Source organism: Anastrepha ludens, chromosome 5 (genome assembly GCF_028408465.1).
Source record: "Anastrepha ludens isolate Willacy chromosome 5, idAnaLude1.1, whole genome shotgun sequence".
NCBI classification, from domain to species: domain Eukaryota; kingdom Metazoa; phylum Arthropoda; class Insecta; order Diptera; family Tephritidae; genus Anastrepha; species Anastrepha ludens.
The window spans coordinates 23,292,413-23,313,214 of NC_071501.1; the positions used below are offsets into that span (position 1 = coordinate 23,292,413).

At 33.9% G+C, this 20,802-nt stretch overlaps 1 protein-coding gene across 1 annotated transcript; it reads right to left on the bottom strand.

The window, feature by feature from the left end:
* Positions 1-421: 421 nt before the first annotated feature.
* LOC128863720 (uncharacterized) lies at positions 422-19,891 on the bottom strand. Its single transcript, XM_054103027.1, has 5 exons — positions 19,613-19,891; positions 6,241-6,374; positions 6,053-6,175; positions 5,457-5,994; positions 422-2,067 (listed from the first exon to the last, which is right to left on the bottom strand). Exons 1-5 carry the CDS (start codon positions 19,689-19,691, stop codon positions 1,865-1,867), a joined length of 1,077 nt encoding a protein of 358 aa, XP_053959002.1. The 5' UTR covers positions 19,692-19,891; the 3' UTR covers positions 422-1,864.
* Positions 19,892-20,802: the final 911 nt, after the last annotated feature.

Consider the following 20,802-nt stretch of genomic DNA (forward strand, 5'->3'; position numbering starts at 1 on the left):
AGAACTAACAAACGCTTTGTTCACTCGTGTCAAATTGTGCAATTGTCTATTAGACAAATGTCAAAGATGACATAAAAAAGGTACCGTCTAGGAATTATTCCCTACTGACAACTACGTCTCACTTTGAAAGACCCTTTACAAATACAATTAATGATTGTTGTGTATACATATGCTCATATTTACATATTTATGTACATACCTATGTACACTAAATGGAACGAAAAAGTTACATGCGTTCCCTCCGACAGTCCGTTTCACGTTACCGAAATATATCCGGCCAAGTACTGTCACTCCAGCAACACTCCTCGTACATGTATGGGGAATGTTTTTGCTGCTACAACAACAACAAACAGTTTCATATTAAAAACAATTACTAAATAGAAATTTTCTTGGCTTGAATATGCAGTAAGTGCGCAGAATATTTGAATTGAATTTGTTGTTTATTTTTCAGTAAAAATGTAAGTTCGTTATTATATTGTATATTATATTCATAATTCATAATTAAAAGAAGGTTTATAAAAAATATTTCAACAGAAAAACACGTGTTTTGAGCACTTTGGTACATACACATATTATCTAATATCAGCAGCATAAATCAATCAATAATATAATTAACTGTATGCCACGTATGAACATCTACATTTACATACATATATATTTATTTAGTGTGTTTTTTTTTTTTTCATAATTGTTTCGCTACATACTATGTATGTATGTATGTATATATGCACGTGTGTGTATATTAACTTTTTCAATATGATATAAACATATGATTAAAATATTAAGCCTTCATAATTCGTTATTTCATTTAAAAATGTGGTGCATTATATTTATGTATATATGTATATATATATATTTATATATATATGTATATATTTCGTACATCTATTGTTACGCAGTGATAAAATGTTCAAAAACGTTTACATAAATTACAATTACTACATTTTATCGACATAATAGCTCGTGCCTGAATGCAAATATGGTTCGCTCGTCTTTTATGTGTTGCCGAAATTTACAATAAATAACAAAACAAAAAAACGAAATTAAATCCAAAACAAAATAAAAACAACAGAACAGAAGATAATAACTTTAAATTGGCATTGCGCGCCAATTCGCTTAACATAAATTTATAATTATAAATAATCATTAAAAGTAAAAATTTCAATTGGTATAAAATATGGGACAACAAAATGTTTAACAATCAATAATTTAATTCAATTTATCTCACAATAGCCTTTGCAATCATATTTATTTATAATAAGAGAGAAGTTTTCAACTTTTTGCGCAATTAAAATTACTTTCATTACCGAATACATTTGAAAATAATTCCATTCGCCCCATTAAGTTTAGTTGCGCTAATTTTTGCGTTTGTTACAAACGACATTTTCGTTTAACGAATAGTTTTTAGTTTTTACTTTTGTTTTTTGTTTTTTTTTTTTTTGGTTATAACGAAGAACATTTCTTTGAGTCAGCAATCAATCCAATATACGTTGTACAAATTAGAGGAGGCCTAGGTGGCGTAGGTAGTTAAAAAAGAACCGTATCTCTAAGCTTATAGCATTCTCCGTTCGGTGCTCGCAGCAATTATATGTAGAACATTCGTATAGTACCGTAAATACCCTAAACTAAGTTTATTTATATATTATATATATATGTATATATATAAGTATGTGTCTATGTATAAACAGCAAATATGTTAATTCGTTATGTATGTATATATGTATATAAATACCTACGAGCGTAAAATTAAAATACGCAGTCTGTAATTCTATCAGCTAATCCCAAAAATGTTCACTTTTAATCAAAATTGTTTCGTTATATATTTTGTTTTTGTCTTTTTTTTTTTTGTTTTGCACATTTTCCTTTAATTGGTTATTGCATCGTCCTTATTATTGTGTCCATTTTCAATGGTTTTAACATTATTGGCAAGATGTGATTGTGATTGAGGCTGCTGTAGCGGCTGATTTTGTTGCTTGAGTTTTTGCTTTTGCTCCAAAAGTGACTTGTACGTGTAGAGCGACTGCAGTGGCACATGTAACAGCTCAATGATTTGTGTAAAATGGACCTCTGTAAAAGAGAGCATACAATTAGTAAGGTATTTGGGTTTTTTTGTTTGCATTTTCTTAAAGTATAATATCTTAAAAATATTGTGTAAAAATTTGACGTGAATCCAACAAATACTTTTCGAGTTATTCAACAATTAACAAAGGGCGCTCGGGCGCTCCGGAGCCGATAGCAAAACTTTAAATGCGTTTCTCTCAAAACTATGTTTTTTTGAACAGGTGATCACTGTAACTTAAAAACCGCTTGATAGGTTTCAATAAAATTTATACTGTTTTTGAAAAACATAAAAATTTCGTGTCTGATCGAAGAATTTTTTTTCAAAATTTCGATTTTTTTTTTAAATTATTGTCGGTTTTTTTCTCGAAAATCTCATGTCATGTTGTTAATTTTGAAAAAAAAAAGAAAAAGCTTCGATCAGGTACAAGATTATCTATTAGTAAAACTAATTTCTCTTGTCCGGTTGATTTTAGATGAATCTCCAAGGACTTGTGATGATCATCGCAAGGGACTCCTGGAGAAACGGACTCCACACAAACAGCGATAAATTTTACAATTATTAATTTTTTTTTTGAAATTTTGCTAAAGTCAAGTCGAAACATGATATATTAATGCTATGTTTTTATTTTTGTAAAATAAAGCAATTGACTAGCAAAAAAAAATATTGAAAATCATAATTTTTTTGGGCCTCTGTGAACCCCTAACCCCTTAAGTAAAATAAGTATCGGGTGTTTCTTAAGAGCTTGAGAACTTATCATTTTTATACAAAACAGAAATGTTTTGTGAATTATTGAATAATTTCATGGCATTTATTTTTGAACAAGATATTTGGCATGTGATACGTCGGCCGCGGTTACAAGTTACATGGTCCATTCGATTAGTTAAAAAAAAAAATTGATTCTTAACCCTCCGTTGGCCACCAGGTTCTGCCCAGACTTTTTCGACTTTGGACGTGAATCTAACGACTTGAGCTTCCAGGTAGCTACCTAAAATTTTATTTTCTATCGATTTATGGATATAACCTTTTAAAAAGGATCCTTCAACAGGATGCCGGGTGCCTAACCGAAGGTTTTACAAAAGGTGTCCAACGGAGGTTAAGCGCGCTGTATCGCAGATTACGTCGCCTTGTTGGAACAAAAGCTCGTCGATGTTTAGCTGATTAATTTTGAAACAAAAATTCAGTCAGCCGGGTTCTATAGCGCTTGCTATTCATCGTAACGGCAGCTCCTTCCTCATTTCGAAAGAAATAAGGACCGATGATGCCGCCAGGGTGTGAACCGCACAACACAGTTGCCATTCTCAACTGATAGCAGATCAAAATACTATGTAAACTTGAGGCAATTACAATTTATACTTTAGGTTGACCGTGTAAACAACATAAACACTACCGGAAAAGTTTCTGAGGCAGTGGAGGTACTTTTTCCAATAGGGGTTTTTTGACAGATCACGCATGACTACTGTCAAACTAAAAACATAATTTATTTCAGTATTCATTGATACATTTCATACAATTGTATTACGAAAATCGACGCTTTGTGAAAAGCGTTCATCGCGCACTCACACCAACTTGGTGCATAGCGATAAGGCCCATTTTTGGCTTAATGGCTAAGTCACTAAGCCAATTGCCGTATTTGGGCTGAAGAGCAACTCGAAGCCATTCAAGAACATACATTACATTCATTGAAAACAACCTTTTGGTGCGGCCTATGCGCCCGTCATCGGCCCATATTTCTGCAAAGACGATCGCGTCATGATAAATTACTTTTTGAAGCCGGAAATTGAAGCGCGTGATCTTCACAACATTGACTATCTTGGTTCCAACAAGACGGCGCTACTTGTCATACAGCCCGTGAAACAATGGATTTACTTCGTCGTCGTTTCGCTTTATCTCTCGTCTCAAACCACTGGATTAGCCACCAAGATCGTGTAATATCACATATTTAGACTTTTATTTGTGGTGGTACGTAAAGTGTAAATGCTTTGTGGATAAACCAGCTTCGCTTGTGACATTCGAAGCCAATATTACTAAAGTTATTCACGAGACACCGACCGAAGTCCTCCAGCGAGTCATTAAAAATTGGTGTTTGCGGATGGCTGAATTACGTCGCAGTTGCGGCCAACATTTGAAAGGGATTATCTTAAAAAAAAAATGTGCCCAATCAATTTAAATTTCCGTTTTATTTCAATTGAAAAACCGATACCTAAATTGATCACCCTTTAGTTATAATTCTTAGGCGAATATTAATTCGAGTAATTCGAGAGTAGACTCGACTGTTGGAGTATTGTTGCATTGCGTGCAGAGAGATGATTTAACTGTGTTGCGGTAGTCAAGTTGACCACTGTTTTGGGCTCTCTTCATTGGAGAACGTAATTTCGTTTCTCCAGTCGTAAAGGTTCCTTGTCACGAATAGTGTTTGAGGTTCATTCTGAGGTGGTAACCCCGAGGTGGTTACCCCGATGGCCCCCCAGCAGAAACTCTTTTATAACAAAAATATTGACATGCTCCTTCACTTCTATTACCTGACCTTCGTCGTCGAGTTGATGCTCTGACGACGTGAGATGATAAACTGTGGCCGCACGTAGGACCGCCTTCTAGCAGGCCTGCACGCAACTAAATAAGATATTGACTTCGCTTCGTTTTCGCGACTAAATTCAAGACTTAACGCAGCTCTAATCAGATTCGAATTTGACCGAAAATTTAACTTTTCTGAGAAGATAAACTTTCTTTCTTTTTGTGGTGTTCTTGAAATACAACCACTTGTTCACAGTATTTATTTCCTTCTCAAGTCGGAACTTTATAACAATTGAAGTTAAAACACCGCCGAACAAGGCTTAACAACTTTCGAAGATTAAAAATGCATGCATCCCTTATCAAGTCCAAAATCGGGTGCTCGCTTTAATGTGTGATGCACACCAAATATTGCTTACTTCTTTTAGAACTTTATACAGGCTTTCCTTCTAAGTGCCACGCAATTTCGGTATTTCCCATGGTGAAAATATTTCAAAGGTGAGCTCTTTAACTCACCGTTATTCAGCTCTGAGCGAACAGAATCAGCTGATGGGTTGACGTCACTTGAGGTGTATTCACAAACAAACTGAGATTGTGTTGGTGAATACGAAAAAAATCAAGATTGTGATAGTCATATACGAAAACAAACCCACACAACCTTCACTAATGTTGCTTCGTTACTATCTGAGCAAGAACTGATTGTGAAATGATCGTGCAGAATTCGGCTGCGGTGGATGCCAAAGTTTCCCTCACAATTTTCTTTTTCACCATAGCTAAATAGGACACCTGGCAATCTATCATCCTTGCATATTTCTGTTGTGCCACCATACTTATTTCTAAATTTATTTTCTAGATTCTTATTGAAGTAAAAATGTTCCCAACTTACCATTTTCTGGCGTTATGTAGCCATGCCTGATTAGAAAATCGATAACCACAGGGCAGCTTGTTGTCTTAAAATCAGGTGTAAATACACGTTCCACACACTCTTTGGCTGGCAACAACTCGAAAGCTTGCACTTCACCATCAGCATTTTGTGGTACAAAATCCAATGGAAGCTCTAAGTCAAATACATACTCTGTATTCGGAAATAGACCTTGATCACTTTCGAAAAAGAACGATACACAACCGGCTGAAACGAGATTTTTGACGAGATCACTTGGAATGGATGCCTCTTCGGCTGCCTCTTTAATTGCAGTCTCTTTGATGCCATAGCCCACCGACAAACCACCACCAACCATATTATCCCACTTGCCGGGCCATGTTTCTTTGGTGTTGGAACGTTGTTGTAGCCAAATACAAAGACCTTGCGTTGGATGTTGTACATAGCCATTAATATCGACACCATATTTACGTACGCCAAACAATGGTGTGGCCGATCGATCCATTTTTAATAGACTTCGATATTCCGATTTAACTTCATAATACTGAAAACAATTTTAAATTTAAAATGAAAAAAAAAAAATTAAAAAAGATAATAGTTACCTCATCACGCCAACCTTGGAGTGCGGAAAAAATGCCCTTAGAACGTAAGTCACGTAATACTATATCGACTTGCTTTGTGCGTTCAGCATAGTCACGGAATGCAGGATTTAATTCAACTATACCCTGTTCAAAATACACAACGAATTTTGTTAAATGAAAATATTTGCTTTTAAACCAGACTCCCTTACCTGTTTGGTGAATTCACAATTGCGTATGCAGAATATTTCGGGATAGCGTTGAAGCTGCTTGATGACATCCGCCTTTATGAGACCAACTTGTTCCCCTTCAACCAGAAACGGACGTATGGCGCCTTTTTGAAAACCTGTGGAAAAAATAAACATAAATTATTTAAATTTAAGTAAGATTATAACGCATATTTACAAAATTAGTTCGATAAATTGAAGTTAAAAAATTCAAATTTATGGCTTTAATTACATTCGGGTGCATCACTCCCCATACAAAAAAAAAAAAAAAACAAAGAAACAAAAAAAATTACAAATCGGTATTTTTTTTTTTTATTTTAAGATTACCGCCAAAAACAAATTCGTAAAAATATTAAGATGTGAAATTATGTAACTCCAAAAATCTCATCATTTTATTTCAATTGATAAAATAAATTTAAATATTTTTATGCAGACATTTTAAAATGAAAACATTCTATCATCTGAGGTGATTTTTAGAAAAAAATATTTAATTTTGAAATCTGAAACTCTAGAAATATTTTTAAAACTAATTTTATTTTACCTACTAACGGGTGATTTTTTAGCTATTATCTTTTTAAACAGTTGGTTTAAACAGCTAAGGCACGTTTCGTGTTTTGTTTCAATGTCAAACCTCTTCAGTTTGGTCTATGATTTAACCATGAATCGTCTTACAAACGAACAACGCTTGCAAATCATTGAATTTTATTATAAAAATACGTGTTCTGTTAAGAAAGTTTATCGGGCGCTTCTTCCATTTTATGGTCAGTTTAATCGACCCATTGAAGCGGCTATTTTAGCTATTGTGACTAAATTTAGAACCAAATTTACATTATTGGACATCAAACCACCAACACGCTTACGTTGAGTGCGAACTGAAGAAAATATCGCAGCTGTATAGTGTTAATGATGGCCATCAATTATCGATTCGTCGCCGTTCGCAGCAATTGGGCCTCTGTTACTCAACAACGTGGAAAATTTCGCGGAAGGATTTAGGTGTGAAGCCTTTCAAAATACAGTTGGTGCAAGAATTAAAGCCGAACGACCTACCGCAACGCAGAATTTTTGGTGAATGGGCACTTAGAAAGTTGGCCGAAGATCCACTTTTTTATCGAAAAATTGCGTTCAGCGACGAAGCTCATTTTTGGATCAATGGGTACGTAAATAAGCAAAATTGTCGATTTTGGAATGAAGATCAGCCAGAAGAATTGCAAGAGCTACCAATGTATCCAGAAAAGGTCACAGTTTGTTGCTGCTTCAATTAACGCATTGGAAGACAACATTAAATCATTTATATGTGAGATACCGGCCGAAACAGTGGAAAAAGTATGCCAAAATTGGACTAAGCGGATAGACCATTTGAAGCGCAGTCGCGGTCAACATTTGCATGAAATAATCTTCAAACATTAAATTATATGGACTGTACTATCGATTTAAATAAAAATTTCATGAATTTTACGTGTGTTTTTTTGAAAAACTTTCCTAGAGCTCTTAAAAATCACCCTTTATTTAGAGCTCTCAATTTTGTTCACACATTTTGGAACGGCCCGGGCGTATGAGCAACACCTGTTCGATGCTCATTATGCTATGTTTCTACAGCACGTACGAGTAATTCGCTCTCTCATTCGTAATTTAGTTCTCAACTACCCGTCGAATTCGCCATAGAAAATTGTGAGAACGAATACCATCGTTTGTAAGTACAGGGTTCGGCACTCGAAGTGTAACCAATTAAATAGGCCATAAATTTAGTTTGGAAATGTTTGTCTGATCACGGCTTCAAAGCAACCTCCAGAATACTTTCCCAATAATATTTCGCATTTACCTCAACGCTACGCTCGATGAAAACGATTGCAGAGCACCCATCTACGGTTACAGCGGCCCAAACCATTACCTGTAGCCGGTGCGTCTCCTGGTGGCCAATCGATGACTCAAATTTTTGTATGAACGGTCGGTCAAATAAACCCTATCGTTTTGGGAGTTTACGAATTGCTCAATTTGAAAAATTTTCTCGTCAAAAAACACAATGTTCGGAAATTGGCAGCTTTCGACCTACCGAATCAGGTCCTTCGTTCTCTCGAGTCTGACTTGTTGCTGCTTTGGTGTGACATCATGCACCTCTTGGATCTTGTAGGGTTTGACTTTGAGATAAGTTTTCAGTATGCGGCGGATGCTATATTCAGATATTTTCAGTTCTTTCGCCATTTGATTGACACTTCGTCGGGAACTTCGCTCAAGTCGCTTCTTCACTTTTTGAACCATTTCACGTGACTTTGCAGTCTTTCGATGACCACCTCCATGACGTTTCGCGATGCTACCATATCCTTGTAACGAGTAATGATGCGATAAACAAAAACTTTATTTACTTTAAGGTGCTCGAGCTTACGAAAAATCGCCGGTTGTGATTTTCCTGCCAAATATAGTGCAAACACACTATTACGTTTAAAATCCATTACGGATTTTCTTTTTTCGTGTTTACTCTGGGCAAATGCTTCCTTAAAGCGCGCGGACTGGACGGAACTGTCATTTAGCCAACTAACCGACAGCTGATGCCTGTGCAACAGCTGCCATAAACGAAAACCTCTTTAAACGGAAAATACGCAAATTTTTATTAAACTTTTGATACAAATAATTATCGGGCATCTCTTATAAATGGAGACGCATTAACACCATAACTGCCCGCCTAAGGAAGCTTCTACTGCATTGCACGGCGTACAAAGCGAATGCCATTAAATATTTTAATTAAAAATATTTTGAGCAAGTCGGCTATTTCATTTAAAAAAGTGTTTTTTATAACCAGTAATGGAGCATAAGAATAGAATTTCAATTTAACTCCAATTCAATGAGTTTCTAAGAACTTTTTTCAATTCAAGCCACCGCCGAAATGTGCCAACTACCAGAAATACAAACGACTACCATTGAGCCAGACTATATACCAAAAGACCTTAAAAGACTTTCATTAAGAGACCATAACCTTCTTCACAACTCTCGCCACATAAATGCCATGATCATTATTTGAAGTCTAGAAGTATTTGAAGTCATTGATCTAATTCTTTCCTCACTTCTAAGTGACTTTTATCTATATAAAATTGTATATAAACATACGTATCTGCTTTAATGTTCATTGCTTAATTAAATTCTTGTTCCAAGTGCTGTTAAACCACACAAATTTCTTCAAAAGTTTATTATATTTTTACAGCAACAACTGTAACTGAAAAAAATATTATATTTAAGACATTCATTCTCCATATTTTTAATGGCAATAAGAATAGCAAAATGAAAAAGGAAATAAGAAATATATGTATTTATTTCCACTTGTCAATATTGGACTTTGTGTGTAACAATAATAAATAATGAACACTTCGCGTATCAGACATTAAAAAGCAAATTTGACAAAAGCCCTATAAGCCACTGCTATCAGGAAAGGAATACACTCTTCAGCCACAAGTTAAGTTAAATACATACAAAGCTATAAAACGCGGCAATTAAAAATAAGCAAGCATTTTATAATAATTAGACAATCTTGAGGAATTAATAAGAAATTCTCAAAATCTTTTTTTCAGCCGCAGTGAGAAAGCAATTGCGAAAGCACACACACGAAAGATGCACATACACCCACATATAACACCTAGTATTTTGGTCTAATTTTCTTGAAAACCGTCGGGTACACGTTAGAGATGGGCGAGGAAGCAAATATTCAATCCCGATCCCGCTCAACTCGTTTAAAATTTGTATGGACCGAAAGCCTTTTTGGCGTTAGACGAGTTTGCCGCATAGGTACTGTAATTTTTTTGAGGTCGTAACTCGCCTCTCCGACATTTTTAACACATGTTAACGGACGTACTAGGAATGTCACTCTTACGAACTCGGTACTTCGGAATTACGATCATTTCGGGATTTATAATTTTAAAATAGAGACAGAAAAATACTCTTTTATAGCAAAACAAAAAAAAACATTGACTAACTTTTAAGCAAATATGAATTTGGTTGAACGTGTTTGTTTGGTTTAATATAAAAAGCAATACATGCGTACGAGAGTCGTTTGAAAAGTCCATGCAAAGTCAGAGAGATGACACTACTGGCGCATATCGAGGTTATGTTTAGTTAGTAACATCTCCGGGAAGAACACAAAACAAGTTACAGCCCAATCCGTCTATTTCTTTGCGCTTGGTATTCATTTAACCTGAGAAAGCCGAGTGATGGCTTAGGGTTCGAACTCGTTTCACATCCCCCTATTCTACAGACTTGATGCCCTCGAATACTTCGAACTACTCAATTGTTCCACAATTTGAAGAAATTGCTGGCGGGAAAAAGATTTTATTCAAACGAGGAGGGGATTGCAGAAACGTATGGCTACTTTTCAGACTTGGGCAAATCCTATTATTCAACCAACTAAAACAGTTTTCGGCCAAAAATTATATTGTGTCGAAAAATAAAAAAAAATGTTACTCCAAACAATTAAGTAGTTTTTATTTTTGCATGGACTTTTCAAACGACCCTCGTATAAAAACGAGTCTTTGCTGCAAAAAGTTACATTGACCTAATTAATTTTTATTTTTACAAACAAAAACTATTTTAAATATTGTCTTTTATTTTGCTACTAATGGATTTAAAACCCATTCATTTATTACGAGGGTTGCTACTTCTGTTTTTGTCATGTTTCCATTCGAAAGTTTAACCTTGACAAGGATGATAGATTACCAGCTTTGCTATGCAGCTATGGTGAAAAAGAAAATCGTGTGGCGAACTTTGGCTGCCTCGTCTCTTGTAGTTTCGGCAGCCGAAATCTGCACGATAATTTCCGACATATTCACACACTCGTCCAATCAGTCGTTGTTCAAATGGCAACGAAGTGTCATTAGTTGATTTTTTTCGTACTCACCAACACAATCTCAGTTTTTTTGTGAACACACCTCAAGTGACGTCAGCCCATCAGCTGATTCTGTCAAATTCGCTCAGAGCCGACTAACGGTATGTTAAAGAGCTCGCCTTTGAAATCTTTTTACCATGTATTCAGAATGTTTTAATGTGTGAGCCATATTAACAGTGTTTACAGTGGTTTTCAAAATTCAGCTGGGCAAAAAAATTAAATTTGACAAAACAAGAATGCATCGATGAACTAAAACCATTATCATTGAAATTTTGATGAAAATTGCCGAATTTTTAAAAATTTTATATAAAGTTCGAAACTATACTTTCTATGGTTTTTCTTGTAGTATGAAATATATTTTTACAAAACAATAATTGTTTGAAATTTTGATGAAAATTTGCCGAATTTTTATAGATTTTATATAAAGTCCGAAACTTTACTTTCTATGGTTTTTGTTGTAGTATGAATTATATATTTTTATAAAACAATAATTGTTTGAAATTTTTATGAATATTTTCCGAATTTTCTTAAATTTTATACAAAGTTCGAAACTTTACTTTCTATGGTTTTTATTGTAGTATGAACTATATTTTTATAGAAAAATAATTGTTTGAAATTTTAAACAAAACTTGTACGAATTCGGCAAATTTCGGCACAAAATTTTAAACTTTACTTTCTATAGTTTTTGCTGTAGTATGAATTATATTTTTATAAAAAAAATAACTTATTGAAATTTTAATCAAAATTTACCGAATTCTTACAGATTTTGTACAAAGTTAGATACTTTGCTTTATAGGGTTTTTGTTGTAGTATCAACTATATTTTTATGAAAAAGTAATTGTTTGAAATTTTTATGAAAATTCTCTGAATTTCCTTAAATTGTATACAAAGGTCGACACTTTGCTTTATATGGTTTTTTATTGTAATATGAATTATATTTTTATAGAAAAATAATTGTTTGAAATTTTAATCCAAAATTTACCGAATTCTTACAAATTTTATACAAACGTCGAAACTTTGCTTTAATTGTTTTTGTTGTAATATGAACTATAATTTTATGAAAAAAAAAATTTTAATTAAAAATTAATAAATAGACTATGCATGCGTATGTATGTATCAGACGAATTATCGATAGCTGTTAAAGAAAATTTAAACATACGCAGCCGATCCCGAACTTTTTCAAATACAGTGGCTCACAGAAGTATTTTGCATAATAGCGCGTATGTACAAATTTAAGATTTTGTATGTACTAAGTATCCGAAAATAAAAATGTTAATACTTACACGCATTATTGAGCACTGTCTTAGCAATTGGGCTACACATCATGCACAAAAATTGTACCGTTAGGTGCATATAACAAAAAACGTGCGTAGCAATGAAAATGTGTGCTCACAAAAGTATTTTGCTTATTGTTTATAGATACCGTAACTGGACGCAGTTCAGTTACTTTTTCTGTTTTCGCTAAAGTTGTGGCTACAAGTGCGTATTATAATCAATTTTATTTGTAATTGAGTTCATTTCGTTTGTAATTGTGGTACTGTGCATATCGGAAATGCCAAAGGGTAAAGAACTAACTACAGCTGAAAAAAAAAATTATTTTACATCTCCATAATGAAGGAAAATCTACGAAATATATTTGCAATATGTTTAGTCGATGCCGCCAAACGATAGAAAATGTAATAAAACGGTGTAAAGAACGCGGTAATTTAGAAAATTTAACCCGTTTTGGTCGACCAAAGTTGCTAAATGAGAGAGAAGAACGCCAAATATTGAAAGAAAATCGCAAAAACCCACATTTATCAGCCCCAAAAATCAATGACAAAATAAAAGCAACCTTTCAGATTGAAGTATCCGATGAGATAGTGCGCAGAGCCCTCAGAAGCAACAATATTCACGGTCGCGCAGCAAGGAAAAAACCACTGATTTCACAAGTCAATAAAGCAAAGCGGCTTTTATTCGCCAACACCTATAAAACCAAAAGTTTTGAGTTTTGGAAAACCGTCATATTTAGTGATGAAAGCAAATACAATGGCCCCTATTATGAGTTACATTCGATCTTCGATATTCGCTGGTTGTCGAAGATCGAAAATCGAATGTCAATTTGGTATTATGAGCGGTGCAACCCTATCGAAATTTTCGTTGTTTACCGAATTTAGAGTCGAATGCAATTTTGCTTTCGATTGTGTAGCGTATTGTGGGAAAACTTGTTAAAGTGTAAGTTATTTGCGATTATTTATGGTTTTATAGTAACCAAATAATAAATATATACTAATTTTGTTAATTTTATGCAGGTCGAAAGTCGTGAGTACCAAACAACAATTAGAAAGGCGAAGCCACAATTCGCAAAAGGGAATGCACCAAAGTTCAAGCAGCAAAAAAATGGGAGGAATTTACAACGGAGCTGAATTGCTTGGGACCACCAGTGAGAACGGCAGCAAAATGGATTAAGCTTAATAATGGTTTTTTTTTTGTGATGTTTATAGAAATATATTTTATTGGCAGGCATGGGCTGAAATACGTAGAGGAACTGAAATACATATTTTTTTCGAATGACGAATAATTGAATAAAGAAAATTTATAACAAAAATAAAACAGAAACTGTGGCGTAAAGATTTCTATTTAATACTTTTTTAGATTTTTCTATAATATTCTCAAAATTTCATTTCTTATGTTTTCTACTTCTGCGTTATTTGACTCCACTTCAATATGTTCAGCATCATTGTACACAGTGGGTTGAGCAAGTCCTAGCATACCTTCATTACCAATACTCAATTGGTACGATCCCTGAGCACAAAATGGCAGAACTGTGGCTAGCTTTAAAATATTTGAATCAATTTAACTCGGGTGCACTGCTGCAACAGGTTTTCTGTACTGGACAGTAGGTTCACCAACGCCTCTTTAGATAATCTAAAGTTCTTTAAAAATCTGTAAGGAAATTTCTGTAATATTAAATACGTCAACACATTTTGAAAATTCTAAATTTACTCAGTGGAAGCCATTTCCAGGGGTTTGGATGCGTCCCTCAACTGTTTTCTACTTCTAGCTAGTTCCACTAATCTTTCATCGTCCGATGAATCGTCGAACCACAACTCCGTTGTACTCATTTTCACAAAAAATACTTTTTTTAACTTTTAAAAATAATGTTAGCAAAGAATTTCAACACAATCGGGTTTTCTTTTATTTTGATTTGGTGTATCAACACAATCGGGTTTTCTTTTATTTTGATTTGGTGTATCAGCTGAGAAAAAATGATCTATTGTAAATGCGTCGAGCGATCGAAATTCACAATAGTCCTATTCTTCAACGAATGAGCACCATAATACCAAATGAAAATTCGTTCGATCAGCACTTTCGACTACAGTCGAAGATCGAATGTTGCTCATAATAGGGGCCAATATTTTTGGTCCGGACGGACGTCGTATGGTATGGCGGAAGCCAAATGAAGAGCTGCGATTAAAAAATGTTAAATCCACTGTTAAGCACGGTGGAGGTTCCGTCATGGTGTGGGGTTGTATGTCGGCCCAAGGAGTCGGAAAGCTGGTGTTTATAGATGGAACGATGGATAAACATCTTTATTTGTCTATTCTCAAAGACAACTTACATTCCAGCGCAGAAAAAATGGGAATGTCGTCTAACCACTTTTTGTTTCAACACGACAACGACCCCAAGCATACAGCTCATGATGTCAAAATGTGGATATTTTTTAATACAAAACATTTGCCAACACCTCCCCAAAGTCCCGATATCAACCCCATAGAAAATCTGTGGGCCTATCTCGAAGAAAGAATGCGAGAACACAAAATTTCGTCAAAAAGTGACCTTAAAGATGTTTTACTCCAAGAATGGGAAAAAATACCTCTTGACTTTTGTCGCAAGTTAATAGAATCTATGCCAAGGCGCTTGGAAGCAGTTTCCAAAAATAATGGTTATCATACGAAATATTGAATTAATAGAAATTAGTATATTTGTATACCACCTAGTCAAAAGCAAAATACTTTTGTGAGCAATGAATTCTATTTTATTTTACTTTTTTTACGTTTACATTGGAACATATTTTTCTTTTAAAGTTTTAATACATTGTTTATGTAGATATAAGGTTTATGTTTCAGAATTTATGAAATAATTAACAAATGAATTTAAAAAATATACAGGAATTGAAGTGTGAACTTATTTGTCTTCTCATGCAAAATACTTTTGTGAGTCACTGTATGTAAAATGGATTTTGCGGTTCCCATATCTAATTAATTGCCATAAGCACTCTCCCCAACTATTTATACCGCGCACAATCAAGATCTTCTCGATACATGCGAAGATATATTTGTATTCGTGTATGTTTACTGTTTTGATTCTTATGCGCGTGGCCACTTTCGACATAGACCCCACAATGTCAAATTCATTCAAGGTGACTTAGGAAATTATAATTGTTGATGGCGCCTACTAAACTTAATAGCGTTAACTGATTTACCTTCATTCTGGCTACTTCATCCTTTTCAAACCTTTTTGGCTCTCTTAAATGAATATGTATATGCGCCTATGCATACGAGTGTATGTTGTGTGCGCATAATATTTGTTTGCCAAATGCAAATACCAACAATCAACATTACTTGGCAAATAATGCATTGTATTTCCAATGTCTATGTATGTATGTATGTATAGACCTAAATCTGTGTAAAACTATGCCAAGTATGCCAGTCGGACGTCATGGAAAGTTATGACTCACAATTGTGATTAGAGTGAAGTACCCTGACAAATGCCTTGGTTTGAGATTTGATGTTTATTTACTTTATGCATAAATGTGTAGATATTCGACAGTTTTTTTTTTTTTTGGTTCTATTCGGTATAGTTATTTTACCTAACGAAAAAAAAGTAATATACTCAAAAACAAAAAAAACAGCTTAAATCGCGGCTTATTTGCAGTAATATCGTTACTACCAAATCTTACGACATGTTTGCTTTTGTTAGGCGTCATAACTCCGACTTCTCCGACCATATAGGCTGAAGCTTTTGTATGACGCTTGAGTCGCGTCCTTCGTTTGGCCTCTGTATTATATGTACGTGCCATGCGGTTTAGAATTGAACGAATTCAGAAACTATTCTTACATTTCGCGTCGCGTAGTTTACACTTTTCGAATTCTATCCCTACCCATAAAGCACGATGGTTATTGATTAGCTTAAAATTATTGCAGAACAGGAGAATAATCTCATCTTAGTCTTTCATTTTCGATTAGATCCGTGGTGCTGTTGAGTGTTCGGTGTTTCTTGCGAAAATTTTCTTTAATATTCCGGCCAGAGATCTTCTTAGTTCGGAGTTTTTCTATGTTGGTCTCACAAAATCTCATTATGCTCGAAATGCTGCTTTTACTAGAGCCTTAATTGAGTTGAATAAAATATTTAAATTTTTTGAAATAGATTTTTCATGTTCAAAAGATCGCCTATTGAAATTTTTAAATATTTATTATAAATACAATAGTTTCTTTGTTCTTCCTTTTTCTATTGCCTATTAACTTTAAAATATATCTACATAGCCTATAAGAATCTACTTATATTATATTCACTGGCTTATTAAATAAAATAAAAAAAACTTTTTTTGTGTTTATTTAAAATTGGTCTCTCGTTTTGTTGAAAAAACTTTGAGGGTTATCAGTACCAAAATAAATAAATTTCAAATTGAATTTTGAATGCAAATGAAAATTGAATGGCTGAGATATTCTTTTGTATTACGAGTAGAGTGTTAAATGTGATATTGATAATGTCCTTCACTCACAGGCTTATAAAATATTTATTTAAAAAACTTTTAATTTGTTCAATAGTTTTCTCGAGAGCATATTTTCAAAAATTCTCAGAAATTTAGTTACTGGCTAATTGATATCCCCACAAGGAGATTGTGGTCATTCCTGAATATTTAATTTATTTTGTTTTATTATGACACTATTCAAGCAAATGAGTTAGTTATGTATGTGCATACATATATTTTATTTAGTTTAGTTTATTTTATAAAATACTGGTAATATTTATCATGTAAAAGACTTGAAGTGTGCTTTATATGGAACAAAATTCTCAACATGATATGTATTTCAATAAAAACAAAAAATTCTACAAAAAAAAAAAAGCATTACAAAAACTTTAATTACTTATAAAGCACAGTCCTCGCACATTTCCAAATTTTCCCACTTTCCCTGTTTCTAAAAAAAACAAAATTTCCTCCAATTCCATTCCTCAACCCCAAAAACTTATCCTTTCTATCCTTACCAGCTTGCGACTGCTAAAACAAAGAAAAACACGCAGTTGCACATTGCCTCAGTGGCGCCAGCAAGGGGAAGCGGGCGACCGCGGTAATAGCGCAGACACACGAAATTTAGCCAAGTCCTCAACCATCTGTGCGATCCTTCTGCCAGAAAAATGTGAAACACAGATGGCGCTCCAAGCAGAAAGAAGGCGTTGTTCCTAAGCAACGACAGGTGGACATTCCCACTACTTAAGACTAGTAACGGCAGACTAATCACCTACCCTGTCAGAAACCAAAACAGATTAACGAAACCAACGAACAACTGACTTTTGTCGACGCCCTCTGCTCCCGGGAAGAGTGAACAAGGAGAAAAAAAATTGAACACCCACAATATCTCCAAAGATTTTGATTAAAAAGTTGAAAATTTTGATAACAATTTTTTGAAATTATTTAAATTTCTCTGAATTTCGTACAAAATTTGTAACTTTGATTTATACATATATTATCATTCTTGTACTCTACATACCATATATGTATGTACCTGCCTACCGCTGCATAAACAGTTTTCGTTAATTTATGTGCTCATGCACAAAGTACCAAAATAAAAACCAAAAATATTAGCATCTTGCTTTGCACTTCATTCGTTGATAAACACGAATGATGCGAGCAAAATATATGCGTATAATTAAGAAAATCGCAATCGTCTACTTATCGGTGATGCGTTTAAAAATTTACATATTTACATACATACACATGTACAAACAATCGAGGATCACATACATACATAACTAAACAAATGTGTTAGTGACGAATGTGAAAAGGGCAGACAGGCACGCGAACGTCTCGCGGATAATTACATTTGGACTTACATTTACTTTTATTTACTTTCATATGTGTGTATGTCGCTTATTGATAAAAGCGTTACGTTTGTGATTGATTCAATTTTTTAGAAAAGACACCGCACATTGATATGTATACATAAATCGATTTTTGATTAACTTTTGCATTTGAAGCCCAATTAAGAATTTTCTTGGGCAGGAAATCAGAGTTTTTGCGTTCAACATTTTTGTTGTAATAATGTTTTGCCTTAAACTGAATGTGTATCAAACTCATTTGACACATGCAGCCCAATGTACTTATAACTTCAGTGACGTTGGGTCAACGCCTACAATTTCCGGATGTATTCGAGCCGAAATGGAGTGTATTGCACCAGCCGGAATAGAATTAGAATAGGTCAAACCCTATATTTGCATCAAGATCCCCGTCATCGACGACAATACGGCAATGAGACACCACTAAAGACATTTTCGTATGTGTACTAAAATTAATAAGAAAGCACAACTGCTTTTGTAAAGAAATTTCAACTCAAACAAAATTATATTATATTAAAAATAATTAAATCAAATCAATTAGTTATTATTTGAGAGAGGAAATCGAAGAAAACAGTTCCTTAGGGTTTGGGGCATTTACACAATGAACGTTACATCCACGATAACGGAGTGACGTGGTTTTATATGCGGAAAATTTAGTTTGCAAAAATGCTTTTATACTTGTGTGAGAAATTCTGAATGAAAAATCTATTAGTATTTAGCTTAATGTAACGTTATATGTGTGCACGAATGGTGTTGTTCTGGTCGACCACACCCATGTTTAAAAACAAAGAACACTCATAAAGTTGTAGACAGGTAGGGACAGTATTTTATAAAAAAAATATGCGTAAGCAGTTACTTCGTAAAAAGTGTGAGGTATGACTTTCGCAACTTCAGAGGTGTGCAACTAAACATTTCCGTTTTAATAAGCAAAAACCCATAAGCAAACATATGGCTGTTTTTATATGGGTGGTGGTTGTAAATATCTGTGCCTATACAAGTACGAATATTGCGTAGAAATTACAGTAAGGACTTAAATGTGCGCAAAGGCATACTATCTAATTCAGAAAGTATTTTTCTCTGCAACACAATTAGCTATATTTATTTTTATGCCAATGATGTATTGTCCTAGTACCTCACTGACTTCTTATGTGTGTGCATGTATATTTTCGGCTTTTTTCTTGACTTGTGCGCTGCTATACACACCCGAAGGACATTCTGATCAGAAAGACACATACATACAAAACTTTTCCAATTTGTACACAAATCGATGAAAGGACGTCTTATATTTAGCCATTGCCAACTTTTTAGTTGATTATACCTTCATGTAGCTTATAATATATGAAAAAATAACAGCTTTCGACCTTTAAAACAGCAAATAAAAATTTTATGACATACCTGTCAGGTAAAAGTTATTAAACTTCTGCGCCAAGTGGTAAAGACGAGACAGTTTTACATTTACATCCGTCGAAGCCATCACCAAAAAACCCAGCTTCTCCACTATGTCACTCGCGGTACTTTTGCAATGCTTTTATGTAATTTTTGAGTTTCCTGAAATCTTTTTCAAATCACCCAGAAGTCAATCTCTATTTATTCAAACCTAATTTCATCATCAATTATGAAGAGAACAACCAGCACATCAAAAAACAACTGACTGTTGGGGAAGAGAATACGGGTTGCCGAGCACGGTTGTGAACTGTCATTTTCCGTTTTGGCACAATTGTAGACTTCTACTTTTGTATAAAGCTATGTATGCAGTTTTCAGGAAATGCATAAGGTAGGTTTTGCGTTGGGTAGGTTTTATGTGCGCGACATAGTTTTTTGGTTTTTCCTCATTTTAAGTAAAAACCGAACAATATTTTCACAATCTTTTTATAAATAATTTCTACTATATATAAGAAGTTTTACACTTAAACAGCGGTGGCGATTTAATCGGTAGTTGACACGTTGCATTCTATAATTCTTGTGTAGTTGACAAAATAACAATTTGCTGTTTGACAATTGGTATTTAATGGTTAGGCGAAACCAAAGCAAGTGAATAATTTTTGGAATCAAAATTCTGTGGGATTGAATAGAAAATTGCATTATTAGGTAAATTTAATATTATTAATTGATATATGTATTCAGTTAAAGTGACTTGTTCCGCAGCGTTTTTTATTGCTTAACATCATGCCGGAATGCACAAAAATTGGCAATTTTCTATTTTTACCGTAGGGCGAATCATCTAAAAAAAAAACAAAAAAAATTATAATTTATCACGGAAATTTTTATTGGTGGCGAGTTTTTATTATATAATTTTAAATTCATAAACAAGTAAAATTTAAATTTAATCTCAGTTGTACTAGTAACCGCAACGGTCTCACTCTGACGCAGCTTTTAAGCGTTTAATACAATGTATTAAATTTTGAAGCAACACCAATTTAATAAAAATCTAACAAACACAAATTTTAAATTTGTGTACAATACTTGATTCCATAATCACTTCGTTACAAGGTAATAACTTAAACAATCAAAATATGTATATAATTTTTTATGGTTTTACAAATTCTTATTTATATGCATTGTCATTCACAATAACACCTTTCTGT

Excerpts from the sequence above, each read along its gene's own strand:
- LOC128863720 (XM_054103027.1), bottom strand. The coding sequence starts at position 19,691 with ATGGCTTCGACGGATGTAAATGTAAAACTGTCTCGTCTTTACCACTTG. Across the intron at positions 5,995-6,052 it reads TCCAAGGTTGGCGTGATGAG|TATTATGAAGTTAAATCGGA; the intron begins GTAACTATTATC and ends AATTGTTTTCAG. Across the intron at positions 2,068-5,456 it reads CTACATAACGCCAGAAAATG|AGGTCCATTTTACACAAATC; the intron begins GTAAGTTGGGAA and ends TCTCTTTTACAG.